General features: G+C 47.3%; 1 protein-coding gene across 2 annotated transcripts; it reads left to right on the top strand.

The window, feature by feature from the left end:
• Window positions 1–15,253: 15,253 nt before the first annotated feature.
• SLITRK4 (SLIT and NTRK like family member 4) lies at window positions 15,254–24,037 on the top strand. Of its 2 annotated transcripts, none has more exons than XM_014052554.2 (2): window positions 15,254–15,338; window positions 20,462–24,037. In XM_014052554.2, exon 2 carries the CDS (start codon window positions 20,513–20,515, stop codon window positions 23,015–23,017), a length of 2,505 nt encoding a protein of 834 aa, XP_013908029.2. In that variant the 5' UTR covers window positions 15,254–15,338; window positions 20,462–20,512; the 3' UTR covers window positions 23,018–24,037. The 2 variants fall into 2 exon arrangements, with proteins under 2 accessions (XP_013908029.2, XP_013908027.2); XM_014052552.2 differs by lacking the exon at window positions 15,254–15,338 and adding an exon at window positions 16,501–16,590.
• The last annotated feature ends 431 nt before the right edge of the window (window positions 24,038–24,468 follow it).

The following is a 24,468-nucleotide window of genomic DNA, read 5'->3' as shown; positions in this document are numbered from 1 at the left end:
ATCTTTGGGCTCGTGCCTCTCGCTCGCTTCCTCCGTCCACGGCTGCGGTTTGCTTTTAAAATCCGGAGAGTCGAGGGACAATTTGGACTCTTATTTCGAGGGAGGCTCCGAGCAATTTGAAAAGCCAGGGGAATTGTCTAAATGATTTTTGAGAAATATGGATTCCGTCTAATGGATGTGGCTTGCATCAGCCTCGATTCGAGATTGGTTTCTTTTTATATATGAAACTGCTGGGTGAATAGTCTCGTTATAGGGAAGCCACTGGTAATTCGCCTGACGTGAATACAGTCTCTTATTTGCAACTTCGAAAAGTTAGGCTTTATGGAGAAGGAATCAAGTCATCATAACCAGAATGAATTTTCAACGAGTTCCGTGAAATGTTGCAAATTTAGGAAATCTTGCCGGATTGGCCTGAAGCAGTAAGGTGATGGAGATGTGGGGGGGTCCTTGGTGCTCTCTGAGCCTTGGTAGTTTTCTTGCAGATGTTTCATTACCCAACTAAGTAACATCATCAGTGTGAGGAGGAGGAGGAGAGGACTGTGGGTGGTCCTTGGTGTTGTCTAAACTTGGTGGCTTTCTTTCATACGTTTCATTACCCGAACTAGGTAACATCATCAATGCTAGAAGTGAAAGGGGTTTGTGAAGAGGAAGAGGAAGGGGGAAAGGGCAGAGGAGGAGGAGAAGGGGAGGACTTTGGGGTCCTTTGCGCTGTCTGAGCTTGGTGGTTTTCTTGCAGATGTTTCATTACCCAACTTGGTAATACCAGCAGTGTGAGGAGGAGGAGGAGGAGGAGGAGGAGGAGGAGGAGGAGGAAGAGGAGGAGGATGACGACGACGACTGTGGGGTCATTGGTGTTCTCTAATCTTGGTGGTTTTGCTTCAAATTTTTCATTACCCAAACTAAGTAACATCATCAGTGTTAGAAGTGAGGAGGGTTTGTGGAGAGGAAGAGGAAGGGGGAAAGGGGGATGAGGAAGAGGAGGAGGACTGTGGGATCCTCAGTGCTCTCTGAATTTGGTGGTGTTCTTGCAGACATTTCATTACCAAACTAGGCAACATCATCAGTGCACATTTATTTGTTAAATTTGCTTAGCCTGGCAATAAAACAAATCTCAAACTGGTACCATCAAGGCTGACTTGCCATGGCAGAAAGCTTTGGAGACGTCTAACGGGTAGTGTGGGTGTAAACTAGATTTAGCTGTGTTTAGCTGTGGTTGCCTATCACACAACTTTCATTGGGGGGGGGGGAGGCATTAAAACTCCTATTCATTCCCAGGATTTTACATCACATCACGTATCCCAAAAGAGAATAGTAGATGTTCTGACTTGGGGTCCCCCAAAAAGCAGGAGGAAAAGTCCTGGTTCCGAGAAAACCTTTTATTAAACGACTGTGAATTCTTCTCATTCACATTCAACAAAAGCCTGGCAAACAGTCTTTCAAAGGAGTATTTATGACTACAGACCTTATCTAGCTTGGAAAGCTGCCATGTAAACACTTTCCAAAGGAGGCGCTGTGCAAGGAAAGACTGGGCACAGAGTCTCTGAGATTCACGGACAGATCTTCACACTCCTGAATGACCAAAAGAACAAATTATTTCCTGCAAAAGCCCCCTCCCCTTTCGCTCCTCTATTATTTCCTATGGGAGGGGCCATTCAGCGTCCATCTGTGACTTTACTCCCAAGTCGACCCTGATTTCTGAGCTTTTCTTCTGGCAACTCTGCACATGCGCACACTGGGAACAGGCTCCAGCTGTTCATCTGCCTCACTGCTGTCTGACTCCGAAGGCAGCTGATAACTGTCGGACGGCCCTGTCCCCCTCTCTGCCTCCAACACAGAGCCCTCCTCAGAGCCTTCCCCAGACTCCAGGACTGGCCCAGGTTCCTCCCCAACCGACTCTGCTGCCAGCTCCACTGGCCACTGATGGGACACAACAGTCAGCGGCCAGGAAATCTTGTAGGATTTGGCTGAAGAAATAAACAAACAGAGCATGATTGGTCTATATGGATATATGAAAGGATGCCTTCCTTTGAGACGTCAGGCTGATATGCAAATCTCTGGTTTGTTTTAGTGTGATCAGCAGGAAGGGGACATCTGATCCTCTCTAGGTTTTATCCTTTCCTGGAGAATGGGGTAACTAAGATTCCGTGTCTACTCGCCAAACAATCGGTCTTTGCTGCATGCACTAAAACTGCTGAAGTTTTTAAGACTGGGTGCATTAAAGATTCCTAAACTAGCGAAGAAATGAATTGAGCAAATAGCTTTCTGCAGCGACTGAAAAAAGGGGACTTTGAATGTAGCACAGACCACTGGTGCAGAAGATGGATGTTCCCCCTAATGGAAACCCTGTGAACGAATGCCGTTCTTCAAGGATTATCTCCTGGGCCTTTAAACAACCAAACAAATTAATTTGCAGTCTGCATCCTGTACATAATAATACTTTGTTTTTTTTAATCATCTCCCTCCAGCTCTCCTCCTTTTTTAAAAAAAAAATTAAAAGGAGATGGAAAGGATTAACTCACCAATATCCATGGATTTTTCACATCACGGTAAGCTGCATTTTTAAAGGGTGCACTTAGCTGGGGCTCAGCCAGAGGTGGTACTCAGCCAGTTCTGCACAGGTTCTGGAGAAACGGTAGCGGAAATTTTGAGTAGTTCGGAGAACCGGCAAATAGGCTGGCCCCGCCCCTGCTTCACCCATCCTCCCATCTGATCTTCTTTTGTTGCCCTGAACAGGAGAATCAAGGGTGCCGAGGTGGCGCGGTGGTTAAATGCAGCACTGCAGGCTACTTCAGCTGACTGCAGTTCAGCAGTTCGGCTGTTCAAATCTCACCGGCTCAGGGTTGACTCAGCCTTCCATCCTTCCGAGGTGGGTAAAATGAGGACCCAGATTGTTGTTGGGGGCAATATGCTGACTCTGTAAACCACTTAGAGAGGGCTGAAAGCCCTATGAAGCGGTATATAAGTCTAACTGCTATTGCTATGCGTTGCTGCTGGCATCACTGCCAGTTCGGTACGCAAAAAAAAAATTGCAACCCCCCCCCAAAAAAAACTGCTTGAAAATGGTCTGAAAAAAGCCCCCAAATGCCCCCAAAACAGGCATGCGCGTGCCGGTGTGCTGGTCTTTGGGGTTCTGGCACTCCAGTGTACATGCATGCAAGCACATTCCGGTTTGGTGCCAAAAAGGTTCCCCATCACTGGTCTCGGGTGTTTTGGTTTGTAAGAATTTAAACCCAATTTTTATGCCGTCTGAAAACCGGAATAAGAAGAACAAGCAAAACTCCTTCATCTTCCTAAGGAGAGAAAAAAAAAAGCCATTGAAAAGTTTGCAGAGACGACTAATCTCCTCTTAGACAATTCATGTGGCATTTTGCACAGGAATTGCCCAAATAACAATAATAATAATAGATTTACGTCTCTTCCTCAAGGGGCAAATATTTTCTACCTCGACAAGGATTCTGGCTTGCAAAACATGAAGCGATAGGAGAGGCTGCTCCGATTCTTACTCAGACCAGATCCAAAAGGCCTGCCTGGACTTCTGACAGAATGCAACAGGGATCAAATTTTGTGCAGCCAGCAGAGAGATTCGTTAAAGATACCGCGGCATTTAAGCAAACAGCTATAAAACCAGATTTCCTTTCTCTATTTCAAAAGCTGGCGTGTTCCTCTGACCAGCCCCAATTATTCCCAGGACTCCGTTTTCACATTCTTCTAATGATTATAGAGGTTGTTGTACAGATGTGGTAAAGTTATCACCACCTGGTGGTTAAAAAGTATATAATATTTCTCAAACTGTCCAGAGTTGGAAAACATGCAATAGATTACTCTAAGCTTACTCCAGATGGGACCTTTTAAAAAACTTTGATCAACTTAGGATCACACGTGTCTCTTTTTCTTAATGTCTATGGAGATCCTCCGTCATCCATGTGTATTGTTTTGTTCGTCTTTTTTATCCCTTATCTGTACCCCCTTCCCTGACTTGGATTGTGAGCCGCCCTGAGTCCCCTTCGGGGAAAAGGGCGGCATATAAATGCAATAAATTCAATTCAATTCAATCCAGGTCATGGTTGTCCCAAAGGTGCTTTTTCAAGGGGCAACTGGACTTCCTGGTTTTTCTTTGAAGACAATTTTCTGCTCTGCTGAAGAAGCTTCTCATATAAGAAGCGAAACATCTTCAAGGAAAAACCAGAAAGGCTCAGGAGCCTCTTGAAAAAAGCACCTTTGAGTCTCTTTTTCTTGGCGCTACTTAAATGCACACATGTTTAGACTGCATAAATACACTTTGGTTCTAGTCTGCCCATTGCAGTGAAAGACAGTTCAATACTCATCCAATTCTCAGAATTTTATGGCTCGAGTCCTGCAGAGCTCTCTCTCCCTGGTTGTTATGTCCACCCCACCCACCCCCCAGCAGCCAGTGGAGCTGGCAGCAAATTCGGAAAGTGAGGAGGTTGGGGAGGAAGATGGGCCAGTCTTGGAGTCTGGGGAAGGCTCTGAGGAGGGCTCTGTGTCGGAGGCAGAGAGGGGGCCAGGGCCGTATGCCAGTTACCAGCTGCCTTCGGAGTCTGACATCAGTGAGGCAGAAGAACAGCTGGAGCCTGTTCCTAGTGTGCGCATGCACAGAGTTGCCAGGTGAAGGAAACAGCTAAAGAACAGGGGTCGACTTGGGAGTAAGGCCACAAGTGGATGATGAATGGCCCCTTCCAGAAGGAATAAAAGAGGAGCAAAAAGGGAGTGGAGTTTGCAGGAGACCATTAGTTTGCTTAATTGGTTCGTGACTCTCCGAGACTCCTTGCCAAGTTCTGCAGATATCGGCCTGGCAGCTCTCCAAGACAGAGAAGGTCTGTGATTGTAAATCCTCTCTTGAAAGACTTTTCTGGATGGGAATGAGCAGAATTCACAGTCAATTAATAAAAAGGTGTTTTGTCGAGACCAGGAGTTTGTTTCATGCTCTTGGGAAGCCTCAGTCAGAACACTGGTTGTGTTTCCCCCTCCTGACATATCCAACAAGAGCAGGATGGTTTGAGTCCTGTTCATTATGGAGTGTCATCTAATGCAGTGTTTCTCAACCTTGGTGACTTTAAGTCCTGTGGACTTCAACTCCCAGAATTCCCCAGCCAGCTCTGCTGGCTGGGGGATTCTGGGAGTTGAAGTCCACAGGACTTAAAGTCTCCAAGGTTGAGAAACACTGATCTAATGGGACCCAGGATGGCAACCTTTTCTCTTGAGGTGGCCATCCTCCCTCTGGGGATTAGATTGACCTTATTCAACCTTAATCGTGGTGCTTCTTGAGACATGTGCTTGAGTCCTTGCAAAGGGCTTCCATGGGTGGATTAAAATGCCAAATCCACTCTACCCGCGGGGTGACTGTGTGACCAGCTTTAATCATTAAAAACTGATCCTTTGCAACCTTCAAAATGAAAAATATTGATTCATCTGACCGTCTCGAATCCTGAACAATTTTTCTTCATCAGCAGGTTCTTATCCCCATGGTATTATTGAGTGTCTGGTTTCAAGATCCGTTGGCCTCTCCGGGGGGTGAAACAGAGTGAGAGAAACGGTGCTGAGCTCCCCACAATTTATACTAAAACTGTTGTCATTTACAGTCCCAAGATTGCTCTTTAACGCAAAGGCAATTGTGCAACCTCACAGCGTTGGTGAAACACGGCTGGTATCCAGCAGGAGCACTTCACGGTCCATAAGATCTAGAAGACATCTCTTTCCATTCTTTTTAAAAGAGATCAGTGAAGTCAACTTATTGTCCAAAACATCTGAAGGCAGGACAAGAAGCAACGGAGGAAAACTCATCAAGGAGAGAAGCAACTGAGAACGAAGGAGAAATTTCCTGAGGACAATTAATCAGTGGAACAAATTGCCTCTAGAAGTTGTGGATGCTCAAACACTGGAAGTTTTCAAGAAGAGACTGGCTAATCGTTTGTCTCAAGTGGTGTAGGGTTTCCTGCCTAAGCAGAGGGTTGGTCTAGAAGACCTCCGAGGTCCCTTCCAACTCTGTTATTCTGTTAAATAAAGAGTTACCTTTTTGCACAGAGAGGCTCTGAGGTGTTGTAATATAGTTCCTTGTGTAGGTGTGGGTCACCCATGGTCCAGTTCATACCAGGGCATGCAGAGCCACGCTGAACCACACAGGAGAAAACAAACTCCTAAAACTCCATAACGTCCTGATAGTTCATAACATAACATCCTGAGATGTGCCCTACCAATGACGCCCAGGATTTGACCATATATAGACAGAACTTCCCTGAGCAGTAGATTAGAAATTGTACTTTACAGGCTGTTTTTGCTCACATGCTATTGCTCCTCCTGCCTTTGTCCTATCTCAATAAAAGGGGCTCTCAGACCCCCAATCTGGGTCGCTCCATCCCGAGAAAGATCGTGTCCGTGTCTTTTCTCAACATTGGCCTCATGAACGAACCACGGGAACGTTACATTTGGTGACCCCGACGTGATAACCTGTGTCGCCAGCCTTTCACTGACCCCCGACTGGGCAAAGTCTCGCAACCAGGGCCAGCCGTCAGCGAACGGAGCACCCTCCCAAATCGTGAGTATGGGCTTGGGCCGCGGCGGTGAGAGCGCCGAATCCTAACCACTAGACCACCAGGGACGTTACACTGAGGTTCAGCCTGACAGATATTTAATCTGAATGCTAAGGCTTGTCTTAATGCAGAACCTTCATTTGGATCCCCCTCCCCCATCCGTTGGCTTCATTAAGACCCAGATATGCTTGCAGTGGTGTTTCCTTGCTTCGTAATTTCTTCTGGGGGCCATTCGCTTGAGATACAAGTGCATGCCTGTGAATTAAGCAATGCTGCAAATGCAGCCTTGGAAATAATAATAATTGTTTGGGTTTTTTTTAAAAAAAAATATATTTTCAATTAAATATAACCTGAGAGAGTGTAAACATTAATAGGATTCAATTTTGCTTTCTCCACTGCCAACGGAATCCCAAATGGTTCGCTGAGAATTTTGCTTATTTCCCTGTTGGATACTCAAGGGTTTTGCTGGATAACAGGATGCAGAAAAATATTTGAGGGGGGGGGGAAGAGGGAGGGAGGGAGAGGGAGGGAGAGAGAGAGAGAGGGAAAGGGAGAGAGAGTGTGAGAGAGATTAAGATAGTGAAAGGAAGGGAGAAACAGAGAGAGGGAGAATGGAAAGAAAGGGAGAAAGGCAGAGAGGGGTGAAAAGGAAGGAGGGAGGGAGGGGAGAGAGGGGGGAGGGGGGAGGGATTTATATATACACTAAACCACAGCTGAGAAACATTAAAATTTAAAATTTAGCAACCCAATCTCGTGGTTGGAATATCAATCCTCCTTTCTGAATCTGGATCCAGAGATGCCTCTTGTTGAGTCATATCTGACCCATCGCGACCCCATGGACCACGTTCCTCCAGGCCTTCCTGTCCTCTACCATCCTCTGGAGTCCATTGAAGCTCACTCCGACTGCTTCGGTGACTCCATCCAGCCACCTCATTCTCTGCCGTCCCCTTCTTCAGTTGCCCTCCATCTTTCCCAGGGGGCCTCTTAAATCTCGCCAACAATTGCTAACTAATTATCACTTTTAATGTGACAGGAGAGAGGAAATTGTTAAGAGCCTCCATTGGGGGGGGGAAGGGCGATGAAGCCAATTGGACTGAGCGATGTTCTCCCCACATGAGCAAGGCTACAGGTGTTTCCACGGCTTTGGTTTTTCTTAATGGCAGTTTTTGAAGTTTATTTTTTTATTGGGGGGGGGAAGGAAACTATGTGAAGACTCTATCAGGGACTCCCTGTCGTTTCTGTGTCTTTCCTGCTTCAACGTGGCAGAAGAACATGGCACCAGGACTATGTCGCCTTTCCGAGGGCTTTAAAGACATCATTATGTCAATGGTCACGGTATGGAGCTTGACCCATGGTTCTCCTGTTGGATCAGCTTCTTACACTTACCAGATTTTACGTTTTGTGGTTTTAATTTGGTTTTAGCAGCTATGGTGTTTTTACAGTACATTAGGTTTATTGGTTGTGTTATTTTGTTAGTTGCGAAGTCATGTCCGACCCATTGCGACCCCATGGACTAGTTCCTCCAGGCCTTCCTGTCCTCTACCATCCTCTGGAGTCCATTTAAGCTCACACCAACTGCTTCAGTGACTCCATCCAGCCACCTCCTTCTCTGTCTTCCCCTTCTTCTTCTTTTGCCTTCCATCGTTCCCAGCATGAGGTTCTTCTCCAGGGAGTCCTTCTTCCTTCTCATCAGGTGGCCAAAGCATTTGAGTTTCCTCTTAAGGATCTGGCCTTCTAAAGAGCATCAGGGTTGATCTCCTCTAGCACTGAGCAGTTGGATGGCCTTGCAGTCCAAGGGACTCAATGCAGGAGTCTTCTTCTCCAGCACCAGAGTTCAAAGGCCTCCACTATTTGACGCTCAGCCTTCCTTGTGGTGCATCCTTCAAAGCCTTCCCAGTTGCAATGTATGGCTGCAAAAATTGGACCATAATGAAGGCTGAGCACCTGATTAGTATATTTGTCTCTCTCATGGCAATGTACTGCTGTGAAAGTTGGACCACAAGAAAGGCTGAATGCCAAAGAATGGAGGCCTTTGAACTCTGGTGCTGGAGGAGACTCCTGCATTGAGTCCCTTGGACTGCAAGGTAATCCAACCGGTCAGTCCTAGAGGAGATCAACCCTGACTGCTCTTTAGAAGGCCAGATCCTGAAGAGGAAACTCAAAGACTTTGTTCCACCTAATGAGAAAGAAGGAAGGACTCACTGGAGAAGAGGTGGCTGTATGGAGTCACTTAGGCAGTCGGCGTGAGCTTAAATGGACTCCAGAGGATGGTAGAGGATAGGAAGGCCTGGAGGAACATTGTCCATGGGGTCATGAGGGGTCGGACATGACCCATCTAAAATCAACACCTTCTTCTACCCTATCTTCTACCCTACCATCAATACTTACAATTCTATCTGAGTTTTTCTGCTCCATTGAAAAGGACAGCAATGTTGGCTCATTAATAACAGCTCTAATCCAAATGAAAGATTTGTGAAGGCTATTTTCTTGAGTTTGGGTCTGGTTTAGGCCAGGCGTGAGAGAGAAGGAGAAATACACATCAATTGAATTTTTTTGAAACAAATCTAGGAAAACAAATATTAAAAGATGGCAGCCGAAAGCCTTGTGCCATCTATAAGGCTCCATTAGAAGGTACCACTGTGAAGCGAGGACAGAGTTTCAAAATAGAACAGACCAAGAAGTCTGCTTCTTTTGACCTACTGAAAGCCGAGCAAAACAAATCAAATGCATTTTTATTCTTTCTCCAAAGGTTTTATTCTTTCCTCGCTGACAACAGAATCACCCTGACATAAACACAGAAGAAAGAAAGAAAAAACCTGACATGATTACAGCTCGTCATGTGCAAATGTTTAAGGTGGAAATTATGATGTCTGTAAGAGTAAGACCAAGTTGGTCGACAGTATTGGCGGATACAAAGTTATTTAGAAAGTTCACAGGCCTTTTCTGTCCAATAACTTACCTCTGCCTGAGACAGAAGAATGGAGAAAGGAGAGAATAGGGGGGAATCCAAACTTGGGCACAACCAATCCAGAATTTTGATGGCTCAATGGATGGATGGATGAATATTGTTAATATTTACACACACTTTTTTTAAAATCTTACATTGCGAATCCACTCAGCCTAATGATGATGATAAGCCATTATCTCCTTTCACTTCCAACTGAGTTTTCTGAAGAGCAAAGAGAACTCATGGAGAACATCTTGATTAATTTTCTGGATTAATTGGATTGGATTAGTTGGATTAATTTGTTGGATTAATTAGGTTGGGTCCTGTGATGGTATCACCGAGATTGACAAAACCAATTTCAAGGAAAGCCAATACTTCTTCCTGTATCATTCATACTGGGGTTTCCATCCGAGTCTAAATCAGCCTCCCACAACCAATATCACATAATGCTACTCACCTAGGAGATTTAGATGTCTACTAGGGCTCGGATTTTAGTCCATGGTGTGCAAACATTTGTGATTCTATTTGAAAGGCAATAAGGAATCCTTCATGGGACTGCAGGAAACGTTCAGGAGATGTCACCTCCCCAACCTCTAAAATAGAGGTTCTCCATCAAGGACAACTTCCTCATTCTTTGCCACCACTTCTCAACCTTGGCAAGTTTAAGATGTGGGGATTCCAACTCCCCCAGAATTCTGAGAGTTGAAGTCCACACATCTTAAACTTGCCATCCTTGCCCTACAATAGGCAAGGTGGTAGACATGGTAGACATTTCTACGATAGGCAAGGTGGTGGACATGGAATCCTTCTACAAGGCCTAACTCTTTGTGTCTACGTTGGTATCTACAAAAGAGGTAGGGATTCTGCCCATCCACCTTCTTGGCCAGTCCTCCATCAGCCGGCCAGTGTCGACTGGCGACTACCCGGAGGAGGGCCTTCTCTGTGGCTGCTCCGACCCTGTGGAACGAACTCCCCGTGGAGATTCGTACCCTCACCACCCTCCAGGCCTTCCGCACAGCCCTTAAAACCTGGCTGTTCCGACAGGCTTGGGGCTAAAGATTTGCAGCCCCACTCCGAATGGTATGATTGTTGTGTTTTTAGCTGTGTATGGTCTTTTGTTCTGTAACTTTGTTTGTTTTTCCCCCCTCCCTTGAATTGTGAGCCGCCCTGAGTCCCCTCAGGGAAAAGGGCGGCATACAAATAAAGTAAAATTCAAAATTCAAATTCAAATTCAAATTCAACTGCAAAACTTAGCAAAAATCACCTGAAAAAACAACAGAGGAATTTGATCAAAGGAGCACTATTGTAACTAATAGAGAATATGAACCTGGATCAAATTAAACAGAAATACCCAGACGCAGAAGCGGGAGAAGAAACTATTAAAGCAGAGTACGACCAAGCAGCCTAGGCAGTTATCTTAATTGTCTTTTTCCTGTGAATGTTATCCCTGTAACATGAATTCTGATTAAAGGCGGCGAGACGTTCGGAGCGCCTGGTATCTCCTGCCTGCAGTTTATCGGAGGAACAGATCAGTCCTCCGATGGAATTAATGAAGTGCGGGAGACGGACTCGCAGAGTTTTGTGTCGCTTGGCGATCACAACCCAGCTAAGCGCTACCTTGGTCTTGGATGCAATTTCTCCAGGGTTGTGGGCGAGGGTTTTCGCACCCCTTCTGGGGTGGGGGGAAGTAACAATAATAATCAGGAATTTAATTTGAGACTTTTTTGTTGGTGGTGGGGCCAAAGATGCCTCGAATGCATTGGGAGGGATTAAAATTAAATGGATTAAAATATCAGAAGAACGCTCTATGCCTTTTCAGAGAGGTAAAGGACATGGTAGCTGTACAGAAATTACAATGTTATATGCCTTATATTGAGGAGTAGAGTAGGAAACCAGAGGTGGTAATCAGCAGGTTCCGACCACTTCTGGAGAACCGGTAGCAGAAATTTTGAGTCATCCAGAGAACTGGTAAATACCACCTCTGTTCTGGCCTGGCCTTCATCCATTCTCTTATGAGCCAAGGTGGCGCGGTGGTTAAATGCAGCACTGCAGGCTGACTGCTAGATCAGCAGTTCAGCGGTTCAAATCTCACCGGCTCAGGGTTGACTCAGCCATCCATCCTTCCGAGGTGGGTAAAATGAGGACCCGGATTGTTGTTGGGGGCCATATGCTGACTCTGTAAACCGCTTAGAGAGGGCTGAAAGCCCTATGAAGCGGTATATAAGTCTACTGTTATTGCTATTGCTATTATTGCTCTGCCTCCCAAGTCCCAGTTGATTGTGAGGGAATGGAGATCTTACAGTATCCTTCCCCTGCCACGCCCACCGAGCCACACCCACAGAACCGGGAGTAAAAATGTTTGAATCCCACCACTATAGGAAACGCGTGGGGCTCTGTCCAAATGTTTCTGGCTTTTTTTCCCTACGTTGCACGGCTAAACATGATTTGCCACCTAGTCTTTTGCTGCCTTTCGATATGGAGAAGGTTGCTGGAGTTTTGTTTTGTTTTTCCATTTAGGATAGCAATCCAGTTCGTTCATCCCGTCCCATCTTCTATCCAACCTTTCCTCCAGCATCTCAAGGACATATGCACAACACACTCCCACTTCCAATCGTTCTACAAGGAAGCCCTTCCCTAGCTAAGAGTAGGCCACAATCTGTGTCTTCCAAACCTCCCAGCATCTGAGGAGGCTTTCTACAATAGGCAAGGTGGTCGATGTGGCCTCCTTCTACAAGACCAAAGTTTTTGTGCGTACATTGGCATCTGCAAAGGAGGTGGGACCTCTGCACATCCACCTTCTTGGCCAGTGCTCCACAGTTGCCAATGCTCCAACGTAAGTCCAACTCCAACACAAGTTCAACAGCTAAACCACCACATGACAATGGCTCAATTCACCCAATGTAGAGGGAAACTCTAGAATAGAATAGAATAGAGTATAGAGTATAGAGTATAGAGTATAGAGTATAGAGTATAGAGTATAGAGTATAGAGTATAGAGTATAGAGTATAGAGTATAGAGTATAGAGTATAGAGTATAGAGTATAGAGTATAGAGTATAGAGTATAGAGTATAGAGTATAGAGTATAGAGTATAGAGTATAGAGTATAGAGTATAGAGTATGGTATGGTAGAGTAGAGTAGAGTAGAGTAGAGTAGAGTAGAGTAGAGTAGAGTAGAGTAGAGTAGAGTTGAGTAGAGTAGAGTAGAGTAGAGTAGAGTAGAGTAGATATTAGAGTGAAAGAATAGAACAGAACAGGGAAGGGAAGGGAAGGGAAGAGAAGAGAAGAGAAGAGAAGAGAAGAGAAGAGAAGAGAAGAGAAGAGAAGAGAAGAGAAGACAAGAATAGAGTTGGAAGGGACCTTGAAGGTCTTCTAGTCCAACCGCCTGCTTGAGAAGGAGACCCTGTACTATTTCAGACAAATGGTTGTCCAGTCCCTTTTTGATATCTCCAGTGATGGAGGACCCACAACTTCTGAGGGCAAGCTATTCCATTGGTCGATTGTCCTCACCATCAGGACATTTCTCCTTCGTTCCACGTTGCTTCTCTCCTTGGTTAGTTTCCATCCATTGTCGCTCGTCTTGCTTTTTGGTGCTTCGACCAGCAAAGAGTCCCGGAAAGCAACACAAGAGAATTGTCACCTCCCTTGCCCGCTCCCACCCCCCACTCTCTCCTGTGGAACAATTCGCTGTGAATAATGGCTGCCGTGGAAGGCACCTATTGAACATCTGGAAGAAGGAACGTGGATTTTCAGCTGCTTCCTTACCTTGCCAGCTTTCTGATAGGTAACTGGCGAATTCTTCCAGAAGCCTTCTGCAGAAAGTGGAGGAAGCTGGCTGGAAATAATCAGAATCACGCCGAGCGCCATAGATTGGACAACATTTCTTCTGCTTTATTTAGCACAGTGCTCAGTTGCCGGAGCTCAGGCTTCCCGAATATTTACAGCCTCATGCTGTTTCTTCTCACATCAGCCCTTTAAATGGTCGTCCATGCAGAGAAGCTACGGCACAGCCTTTTTTATTTTATTTTTTTGTCCCTGAGCAAAAGATTTGCTTCCTTCAGACCATCCATCCTTGCTCTAACTGGCCAGCTGAGCTTCTTGTAGGCAAGAGAAAGCCATAAGGAAGACGTACAGTTCCCTTAGGGCTCGAAAACGCCGTTTTTGGCCATCCAACAAACGGCTGCGTGCCATTTTTTAATTTTGTGGCACCGCCACCACGCCTGCCGTCGGGCAGAAATCCCTGCCTTGTTAAAACCTTTTTGCCATGCAGGCTGTAGGATTCATCTGATAGCGTCTGAGTTTATGTTCTAAGCTAAGTTTCCCAAGAACTCCTGGTCCCAACAAAAAACCCTTTTATTAATTGACTGGGAATTCTGCTCAGTCACATCCAGCAAAGTCTTTCAAGGGAGGATTTACGGTCACAGACCTTATCTGGCTTGGAGAGCTGCCAGGCAATATCTGCAAAATATGTCCAGGAGACTCAGAGAGTCACGAACCAATGAAGCGAACTAGTTGTCTCCTGCAAACTCCACTCCCCTGTCACTCCTCTTTTATTTCCTCTGGGAGGGGCCATTCACCACCCAGCCGTGGCCTTACCAGTGTGGGAAATTGAGAACATCCCAGAAAAAGGGGCCAGAGAACATGGATTTGTCCTGATACAACTCAAACCTTCATTCAGTTGGAAAAAAGACTTTCTCTTTTCCTGAATTCTGGAAAGCACCAACCCCAGTGTTATTTCCTTTGGAAAACATTTCCCAAAACCAGCTGGATTAAGAAAAATTTTGGGTTACTCCTGGGATATTCCTGCTGTTGTGTTTTTCACCAAGGAGTACTTGCAAATTTGCAGCAAAGATTTACTGGCAGCATGCATTGAAACCAATTGGTTAATTTTTATCAGATATCTATCTATCTATCTATCTATCTATCTATCTATCTATCTATCTATCTATCTATCTATCTATCTATCTATCTATCTATCTCTAACCTATCTACTTACCTCCCCCCTACCTCCCTCCGCCCTCTCCCCCCTCTCTCTCTCACACACAGAGTTGCCAGAATAAAGAGTTTTAGGGAATACGGAATCTTAAAGAAACATTACCACCTTTGAGAAGGCGTGTACATATTCTAAATTTCTCCCTTGCCTGGATTAAATGTATATTTACATATTGGATCCTTCCATTACCTACACTTGCTTATGGTCCTTCCTTGGGGATAATTCTGCCCGATTACCTGGGGGTGGTGGTGATATCCCTTGCCTTTTTTTTAAAAAAAAAAAACAACAACCCCTTATGCCAAGGAGAGCTAATGGGGGAATGAGAATCAAAGAGCTTCTTCGTGAGCTAATTGTAGTTGGCATTAAAGAAGAAAAAAAAATAGGAAACACCATTAGAGACAAAAAAAAATTAGTTCTGTGGTTGCCCATAACCCCCCCCCCTTTTGCAACCACAGGGCAGCTGTTAACCGGATAGGAGGTGCAGAGGGGGGAAACTTACCTTGAATGGGAAGACCCTTCCTTCTTTGAAAAGGAGAAAAGATTTGACCAAGGGAATCTGGAGGGGAAAACGAAAGGAAAACGAAAGGAAAAAAAGGAGTAAGTTGTCCAGGCATTGATCTTCCTGCTGGGGGGGTGGGGGGAATGCTGCAACGGGGGTTAATTTTTGGAGGGTGGTGGAGGGAGGAGGGAAGAGGGAGGTTTCTCTTCGCCTTCTCCGCCTCTCCCTTAATTCCACTCTCCCCCCCCCCCCTTCCTTCCTTCCCTTGTCAGGGAGATGCCACCATGCAAGGACCCAGAAGATTCACAATCCGAAAATATGAACCCTGGGGAAAGACCGGGATTAGTCACCTAGGTCAGTTCACTCTTTCCCCATCTGGAACAGCTGTGCATTTGAATCATTCCTTTCCTTTCCCATTCTTTTCCTTCCCTTCCCCTTTCTTCCTTCCTTCCTTCCTTCCTTTCTTTCTTTCTTTTCTTTCTTTTCTTTCTCTTCCCTTTCCATTCCCCTTTTTCTCTTTCCTTTCCTTTTCATTCCCTTATTTCTTTCTTTCTTTCTCTCTCTCCCTTTCTTTCTTTCCATTTCCTTTCCTTTCCCCTTCTTTCTCTTTCCTCTCTTTTTCCTTTCTTTCTCTTCCCTTCCCCTTCCCTTTTTTCTCTTTCCTTTCCCTTTCATTCCCTTCTTTCTTTCTTTCTTTCTTTCTTTCTTTCTTTCTTTCTTTCTTTCTCTCTCTCTTTCTTTCCATTTCCTTTCCTTTCCCCTTCTTTCTCTTTTCTTTCTTTTCCCTTTTCTTTCTCTTCCCTTCCCCTTCCCTTTTTTCTTTCCTTTGCCTTCCCCCCTTCCTTTTCCCTTCCCTTCCCTTCCCTATTTCCTTCCCTTCTTTCCTTTCTCCTTTTTCTTCTTTCCTTTCCTCCTCTGTTTCCTTTCCTTTTCCCTTCCCTTTCTCCACCTCCCTTCCTCTGACCATCTCCAAAAGAACCTGTCAGTCAAGGTGGCCAGGGTCAATCCAGCTGCTGGGGGCTTTTGAGGGTGCCCCTCCCCTCCTGCTTCTGCTTGCTTTCATCTGCTACTTCCCAAGAAACTCAAAAGCCGAGAACCGGCGAGGCGACAGCGACGCCCGCCTCCGGGCTGGGACTGCTGAGCGGAGAAGGGAGACGGTTCAACGGGAGGCGCGGGGACGCGTGTCGGGTGTTTCCAAGCCCACCCACCTCTCCAAACAAGCCCACCGACTCTGTTGTGCGCGCCCGGAGGAAATAAGAACTGCGGTTGGGGCTGTTGGGGTGCGGGGTGGGGGGCAGAGACCCAGCATGGGCTCGGCAAGGAAAGCTGCAAGTTTGAGCGGAGGGAAGCTTTGGCGGAGGCGCAAACCAGGCGCGGGAGCCGGAGCATCTCCGCCCGCCTCGGCCGTGTGAACCTGGAGCCAAGCGCGGAGCATCCCTCGCGGGGACGCGCTGCCGGCCGGCGCGCGCCTGCTAGAGCGCGGGAGGTGGTGGTGGTGGCTGTGGAGGAGGAGGAGGAGGAGGAGGAGCGCATGCGTGTCGGCCGGGGCCACTGCGCGGGTCGTGTGAACGCGCGGTCTTCCTTGCCTGCGCGGGCCTGGGAACTGGTGAGTAGCTGAGCCAGGCGCCGTCACCCACTCCCCCCCCACCCGCTTTTATACCCCTCCCCACAACTCGGCTTCTCGTCCGCGAAGAACGGCAGTGGAGGATGCTGCCGGGCGGCAATTCCAGCTCGTGGGGATGCGCGTCTAGAAGGCAAAAGCATCCCGACGTCGGCTTTGCGCAGGGCTCCGGGGATTGGCGACGGGGATGTGGGTGGCTGGGTGGGTGAGGGAATAGGAGGAGGGGAGGGGGCGCTGCCCCACTCCCCGCGGCTGGGCTGCACCGGTGCGCTCTGGCTCGGCTGCGGGGGTGGGTGGGGGGCGCGTGTGCCTGAGTGTGAGCGCCTGTGTCAAGGGGGAGCGAGCAAGCGAGGCAGCGCAAATTCCTTGCACGCTTGGGGGACCCCAGAAATTGCGGGCCGGGAGGAGGGAGGGAGGGAGGGAGGCTCGGGGCGGGGGCGGAAGGGGGGGCGGATTTTACAAGATTTGGGAACTGTCCTGCCAAGTGAACGGGGTGAGGTTCCGACGTTGGAGAAACGGAGGGATGAGGAGGAGGAGGAGGAGGAAGGAGCAACGGGAGGCTGCGTTTCGCTCCTGCGGGGAGAGCTGCATGCTTTGGGGGGGGGAGGGAGGGAGGGAGCGAGTGTGCGTGGGATGAATCCCTCCTTTGCCGATGGGTCTCCCTCCCCCTCCCCTTTTCCTCTGGAGATCCACGTGAAAAGGAGATGCTGGGGTTTTTTTGGGGGGGGGCGCGTCGGATGTCTCCTCCTCCTCCTCCTTCCTCCTTCTCCTTTGCTACCAAAGCGCCGGCCGATGCTCCGGATCGTTTCCCGTGTGGGCCGGCTCTCAAAAGAAGGAAGGAAGGAAGGAAGGAAGGAAGGAAGGAAGGAAGGAAGGAAGGAAGGAAGGAAGGAAGGAAGGAAGGAAGGAAGGAAGGAAGGAAGGAAGGAAGGAAGGAAGGAAGGAAGGAAGGAAGGAAGGAAGGAAGGAAAGAGGGAGGGAGGGAGGGAGGGAGGGAAGGAAGGGAGAAGGAGAGAAGGAAGGAGGGAAACCACGACAGGAACCCCCATTCTACCCCGCGCTCTCCGTTTCCACTCCTCTCCCCCCCCTCCCTCGGGAACTGTCGCCCCCCCCCCCCTCTTTCTCCGCCGCAGCCGGAACCTGGCGATCCGGGAACAGCGAGGCTGCGGCATCAGCGGTGAAGCACTGCGGTGGAGGCCACCCGCGCCCCCCCCCTCCTCCCACCCACATCGCCCCGCATCTCCCCGGGATGAGGTAGGGAGAAGCCAGCTGAGCGGCCTTCGGGCTTGGGGAGGTGGACTGCGAGGCTGGCCGTGCGGAGATCCCTCCTCCTCCTCCTGCCCGTCTCATCCCGGCTCTCCGCCGTCCCGGATTCTCCTCTTCTCCCAGTTGCAAAGCAGTTGTGTCTGGGGAGCATCCTGGCTTCTTCCTTCTCTCTTCCCTGGTGGATGTTCACCCGTCGCCCTCTTGTTAGCCAGCAAGGATCCTTCTCCATCTCTCCCGGCTTTCCATACTGATTCCAAATCCTTCCTTCCTTCCTTCCTTCCTTCCTTCCTTCCTTCCTTCCTTCCTTCCTTCCTTCCTTCCTTCCTTCCTTCCTTCCTTCCTTCCTTCCTTCCTTCCTTCCTTCCTTCCTTCCTTCCTTCCTTCTTCTCCACTTTCCATCCCATCTTCAGCCTTTCCCCCACACATACAGACCATCCCTTTGACCTCTACCCCTGCCTCTGGTTCTTTGTACCCCCTCTGCTGGCTTCTTCTTTGGGGGTCCACCAAGCTCCAACCTCATGGTTTCTTTCCTCCTTCTGGTCCCTCTTATTCCATCTTCCTTTCTTTGATGCCACATGCACACTTCCCTCCAACCTCCTTCAAAGTCTCCTTGGCCTTCCCTTCGAGTCCACTCTTCCTTCTTTTATTTTATCCCTCCTTGTATCCTTTACTACACCCCCTCCATCTCTTATAAATGCTATTTCGGTTGTTTTATTCTTGGACACGGTTGTTATTTTTCCTTAAGATTCCTATTGTTCTTATTCATAGATTCTCTCTATGAAGGCATCTCTCTATCTCCCTCCCCCTCTTCTCTCTCCCTCTCTTCTCTCTCTCTCCCTCTCTCTCCCTCTCTTCTCTCTCCCTCTCTTCTCTCTCTCTCCCTCTCTCTCCCTCTCTTCTCTCTCTCTCCCTCTCTCCCCCTCTTCCTCTCTTCTCTCTCTCTCTCTCTCTCTCTCTCTCTCTCTCTCTCTCTTTCTCTCTCTCTCTGTCGCTCTCTATCTCTTCATGGCCAGCATCAGAAATATTCTAATTTGACTTTTGGCCCCGATGGGTTGGAAAAGCTACTGGGTCAGGAAGAGGTGTGCAACTTAAGGGCAGCTTTTTTCTTGTCAACGGAGGAGATAAGAGACATCTGTCTCTGGATCCAATTATGTAAGGTGTACATGGGAAAAGTTTCAAGACAGTTTCAATAACATCACTCGAAGGAGTTATGACTTCATGGGGCCCCCCTACCAATATGGGCCCCCTTTCCAGACAAGGGATTGCCCTGCAGTTCTGACCCTAGGATCCCCCTAGAAAGGATGAACGCTGCAATTGAATGGGGGATCTATTCTCTTCCCAGACTGCACCATTTTTTCTTTAACTCTCCTCCCCTCGATATTGGAGAATATCAGGCGTACCTCAATGGCTGGCCTAGAACTCCTAATCGATCAGATCGATCAATGTCTTTATAAGTCACCCACCCCCCCAATGTAAGAGTGGGCTCTGCCTCGATCCTGTACCTTCCCCCTCCCTCTTCACGTGGAATTCTCTCTGTCTCTCTCCCTCCGCCCCCCCTTTTCTCTTGACTTTGGGATGGATCGTGTGTTGCGTCCAAGGACGTGATCAAAATCTTTCAGGCTCCATGCAAAAAAAATGGAAGGCTGCTTTGGAATGCTAAGTGTACCCAGGCAGAAAAAGGCAGGGAAGGAAAGGATAAATGCCATTTGGGGAGGGGGTTGTAATGTTATTGGGCTTTGCATGGGGGGGTTATGCATTATACGTGTGTGTGTGTGAGAGAGAGAGGGGGGGGAGGGAGGGAGGTTGTGCCACAAGAAGCAGGCATGGAGGAACTCAAAGCAAAGCAGAACAAAGGAGGGAAAGAAGAAGGCAAAAACCCGAGAGATTTCAAATAATTTCAAATGAAGACCTGGTCTATTCCCTATGTGCGAATCGCTGCTCGTAACCCCCTTCTCGTCAATTGGCAGACGGCAGCTTCCATGTGTGCATAATAATAAAATAACGTTGAATTATTAAATGATGAATCCCCCCCACTCTCCCCCAGGGTCTTATCCAATGAATCCAACTGTGGTAATAGAAGAGAAGAGAAGGGAATAACAGAGTTGGAAGGGACCTTGGAGGTCTTCTAGTCCAACCCCCTGCTCAGGCAGCAAAGCCTATACGATTTTAGACAAATGGGTATCCAATCTCTTCTTAAAAGCTTCCAGCGTTGGAGCATTCACAACTTCTGGAGGCAACTTCTCTTCCACTGATCAATTGTTCTCACTATCAGGAAATTCCTCCTTAGTTCTAAGTTGCTTCTCTCCTTGATTAGTTTCCATCCATTGCTTCTTGTTCTGCCTTCATGGGCTTTGGAGAATAGCTTGACTCTTCTTTGGGGCAACCCCTGAGATATTGGAAGACTGCTATCATGTCTCCCCTGGTCCTTCTTTTCATTAAACTAGACATACCCAGTTCCTGCAACCGTTCTTCATATGTTTTACCTTCCAGTCTCCTAGATGAATAACCTTATTGTTGTCTTAATTGTCTTATCGCTTATTCCTTCCATTCGGTCACTAAAACATATGTTTTTTTGTGTCTTATTTTTTAGACTCTCCATCTTTGTTCAGGAAGAGTAAGTTTGATCGCTGATCTGAGAAAAATGCTCCTCTGGCTTTTCCTGGTGTTGTCCAGCCCAGCTTCCTCTACGGATCCAGAAATGGAGGCCTCGGTGGAAATTTGCAACACTTGTTCCTGCGTCTCAGTGGAGAACGTCCTTTATGTCAACTGTGAAAAGGTGGCCGTTTACAGACCCAACCAGCTGAAGCCCCCTTGGTCTAATTTCTATCACCTCAACTTTCAGAACAACCTGCTGATTATCCTGTATCCAAACACATTCCTTAATTTTAGCCATGCGGTGTCCCTGCAGCTGGGAAATAATAAGCTGCAGAACATTGAAGGAGGGGCATTTATGGGTCTCAGCGCATTGAAACAATTGCATTTGAACAACAATGAATTAAAGTTTCTGCGGGCTGACACTTTCCTTGGCATTGAGAACTTGGAGTATCTCCAAGCGGACTACAATTTAATCAAATATATCGAGCGGGGATCCTTTAATAAGCTCCACAAGCTCAAAGTCCTCATTCTGAATGACAACCTGATTTCTCTCCTACCTGATAATATTTTCCGCTTTGCCTCTCTGACCCACTTGGACATTCGGGGCAACCGCATCCAGAAGCTGCCCTACATTGGCGTCCTGGAGCACATCGGGCGCATTGTGGAATTGCAACTGGAGGACAATCCGTGGAATTGCACCTGTGACCTTCTGCCTTTGAAGGCCTGGCTGGAAAACATGCCCTACAACATCTACATCGGAGAAGCCATTTGTGAGACGCCGAGCGATCTCTACGGGAGGCTTCTGAAGGAGACCAACAAGCAAGAACTCTGCTCCATGGGGACGGGGAGTGATTTTGACGTCCGGATCCTGCCCCCTTCCCAGCTGGAGCCCGGCTTCAGCACCCCCAACGGCCACACCACCCAAACCACCATGCACCGCTTGGTCACCAGGCCTCCCAAAACCACCAACCCTTCTAAAATCTCCGGAATTGTGGCCGGGAAACCTTTCTCCAGCCGCAACCTCAGTCAAATCATCTCTTTTCAGACCAGGGTGCCCCCTCTCACCCCTTGCCCGCATCCCTGCGTTTGCAAAACCCACCCTTCCGACTTGGGATTAAGCATCAATTGCCAAGAGAAGAATATCCATTCCCTGGCTGAGCTGGTCCCTAAACCTCTGAACGCCAAGAAGTTGCACGTTAATGGCAATTACATCAAGAATGTGGAGGTGTCCGACTTTGTCGACTTTGAAGGGCTGGATTTGCTCCATCTGGGCAGCAACCAGATTGCGGCCGTCCAAGGAGACGTTTTCCACAACCTGACCAATTTACGGAGGTTGTATCTGAACGGCAATCAGATCGAGCGGCTGAGTCCCGAGATGTTTGCCGGGCTGCACAATCTCCAGTACCTCTACTTGGAATACAATGTCATCAAAGAGATTTTAGCCGGCACCTTCGACCTGATGCCCAACTTGCAGCTCCTTTACTTAAACAACAACTTGCTGAGAAGTTTGCCGGCTTACATCTTCGCCCGGGCGCCACTCGCTCGGCTGAACCTGCGCAACAACCATTTCATGTACTTGCCGGTGAGTGGCGTGCTGGACCACCTGAAAACCTTGACCCAGATCGACCTGGAAGGGAACCCCTGGGACTGCACCTGCGACTTGGTGGCGCTGAAGCTGTGGCTGGAAAAACTCAACGACGGCATCGTGGTGAAGGAGTTGAAGTGCGAGACCCCCGTGCAGTTCGCCAACATTGAGCTGAAGTCTCTCAAAAACGAGATCCTGTGTCCCAAACTCCTCAAGTCATCTTTCTTCACCAGCCCGGCACCCGTGCTGACCTTCACCACCCCTTTGGGCCCTGTCCGCAGCCCTCCGGGTGGCCCGGTGCCCCTCTCCATCCTCATCTTGAGCATCTTGGTGGTCCTGATTTTGACCGTCTTCGTGGCTTTCTGCCTTCTGGTGTTTGTTCTCCGTCGCAACAAGAAGCCCTCCTCCAAGCACGAAGGCCTGGCCAACCCCGAATGCAGTTCGATGCAGCTCCAGTTGCGGAAGCACGACCACGCGGCCCAGAAAAAGGACACCCTGGGCCCCGAGGCCTTCATCCCCCAAACCATCGAGCACATGAGCAAAAGACATTCGTGCGGCTTGAAAGAAGTCGAGACGGGCTTCATGTTCGCCGAACCGGCCAGCCAGAAAGTCATCTTGAGAAACAACAGCGAGAAAGAGAAAGAGTTGCTACACACGGATATCCGGAAAAGGCTGAGTACCATCGACGAGCTGGACGAATTGTTGCCGGGCCGGGATTCTAATGTCTTTATTCAGAATTTCCTGGAGAACAAAAAGGAGTACAACAGTATAGGGATCAGTGGCTTCGAGATACGCTATCCGGAGAAACAGCCGGACCGAAAAAACAAATCTTTAATAGGAGGGAATCACAGTAAGATAGTGGTGGAGCAAAGGAAAAGTGAATATTTTGAGCTGAAAGCGAAACTTCAGGGCTCCCCGGATTATCTACAAGTCCTCGAAGAGCAAACGGCTTTGAATAAGATCTAGGCCGTGCAATCGGATTTCCTACAGGGGACTCTTATTTAACGATGCAAGTGCCTTTTGTTGACTCTCCATTTCCAAATATGATACTCTCCCGATAGGCATAGAGGCAGGCGATCCAGGGGTGTGTGTGTGTGTGCAGGATAAAATTATAGCTCCAAATACATTTTATTTCTTAAAAACTCTGCCCGGTGGGGGGAAAACGGTAGGGGAAACTGCTAAGACTCTATTGCCAAGGTGTCGCTTTATACACATATTACACTGAATTTAACCTCAAGAGGAATATATATTTTCTACCCTAACTGCAAAACTTTCGTTCTCCTTGTGATTTGTTCAAACAAATGCACAAGGAGGAGGAGGAGGAGAAAGAGAAACTAAAGACAGAAAGAAGTGCTGGCGAATTCCACACGGATTAAAATTGCTAAAGGAACTGAAACCAGTTTCAACCCTATAAAAAGTGGTGGATTTCGCGACCGCCAGAGATTTTACAAACCACAGAAGCATGCAAAACGAAAGGACCTTCCGTAGTTACGTGTAAAATTGGTTACCTTTACAGCCTGCATCTTGAAAACACAGGATTTATAATGTTAAAAATTGTGCAGAAATCTTTTTTTTTTTTTTAAAAAAAGGTTAACCGTTCATTGCATCCATAAAACAAAAGCAATTCTGACCATCTGATTACATGCCAGAAATCTGCATTAAAACCGAATTCAGATGAAACCCGAGTGGCAACGAGGACTGGAAGAAGAAAAAAAAAATACTTGACGTTTAAGACAAAACCAACACCCCACCCATGGTGAAACTCCTGTCAACCCCCCAAGGTTGTCCAAAATTTTCAAAAATTTGCTTGCTGTGTGAGCGTCTCAAAAATTATTTTTGTAATATAATTCATATTTATGAAGTACTTTGTATACTAAATAGGGGGGAAAAAATTATGTACTCCTCAATGTATTTAAATATGCCTGATTTGTTTCCCTGGTCACAACGGTGCATTAATCATTCAATATAATTTAAACAAAAAAACAAAAAAAAAACAGAGAGAACAAATATACCAAACAGAAACTATTGATGAAATGTATAGATTTATTTGAGAGTTCAATGTGATCAGGTCTTAAGAATAATAATGATGATGAAGATGATAATAATAATAAAATTATGTTCTGTACTACTCTTGTGGAAACAATATTTAGATTTGTGGCACCCATTTCTGGGTCATATAAGTCAATGTTTTGCCTGTCCTTTATTATTATTGTTGTTGTTATTATTAGTCATGTTGAAATTTTAGGGCTCTTGGAGGCTCTTACCAGTTTTGAGGGGTTAGTTTGGATGTGGCTTAAGCTGGTTTAAGCTCACTAATGAGACAGGTTAATGGTGTGTACAGAGATTTCTGATTGGGTTGCAGTTCTGTTGATTGTTTTTCAGTTTACAATTGTCTAGACTAGAGGCAACCAATTTTC

The sequence above is a fragment of the Thamnophis sirtalis genome, unplaced genomic scaffold (assembly GCF_051295495.1).
Source record: "Thamnophis sirtalis isolate CommonGarterSnake01/CBP01778 unplaced genomic scaffold, rThaSir2_p1.2 scaffold_13, whole genome shotgun sequence".
NCBI classification, from domain to species: domain Eukaryota; kingdom Metazoa; phylum Chordata; class Lepidosauria; order Squamata; family Natricidae; genus Thamnophis; species Thamnophis sirtalis.
This window is presented reverse-complemented; position numbering and strand designations above follow the sequence as displayed.

What these genes read in the sequence shown, in the direction of transcription:
- SLITRK4 (XM_014052552.2), top strand. Translation starts at nt 16,516, where the DNA reads ATGCGTGTCGGCCGGGGCCACTGCGCGGGTCGTGTGAACGCGCGGTCT. An exon ending in CTGCGCGGGCCTGGGAACTG is followed by an intron (nt 16,591 to 20,461) that starts GTGAGTAGCTGA and finishes CTTATTTTTTAG; the next exon opens with ACTCTCCATCTTTGTTCAGG.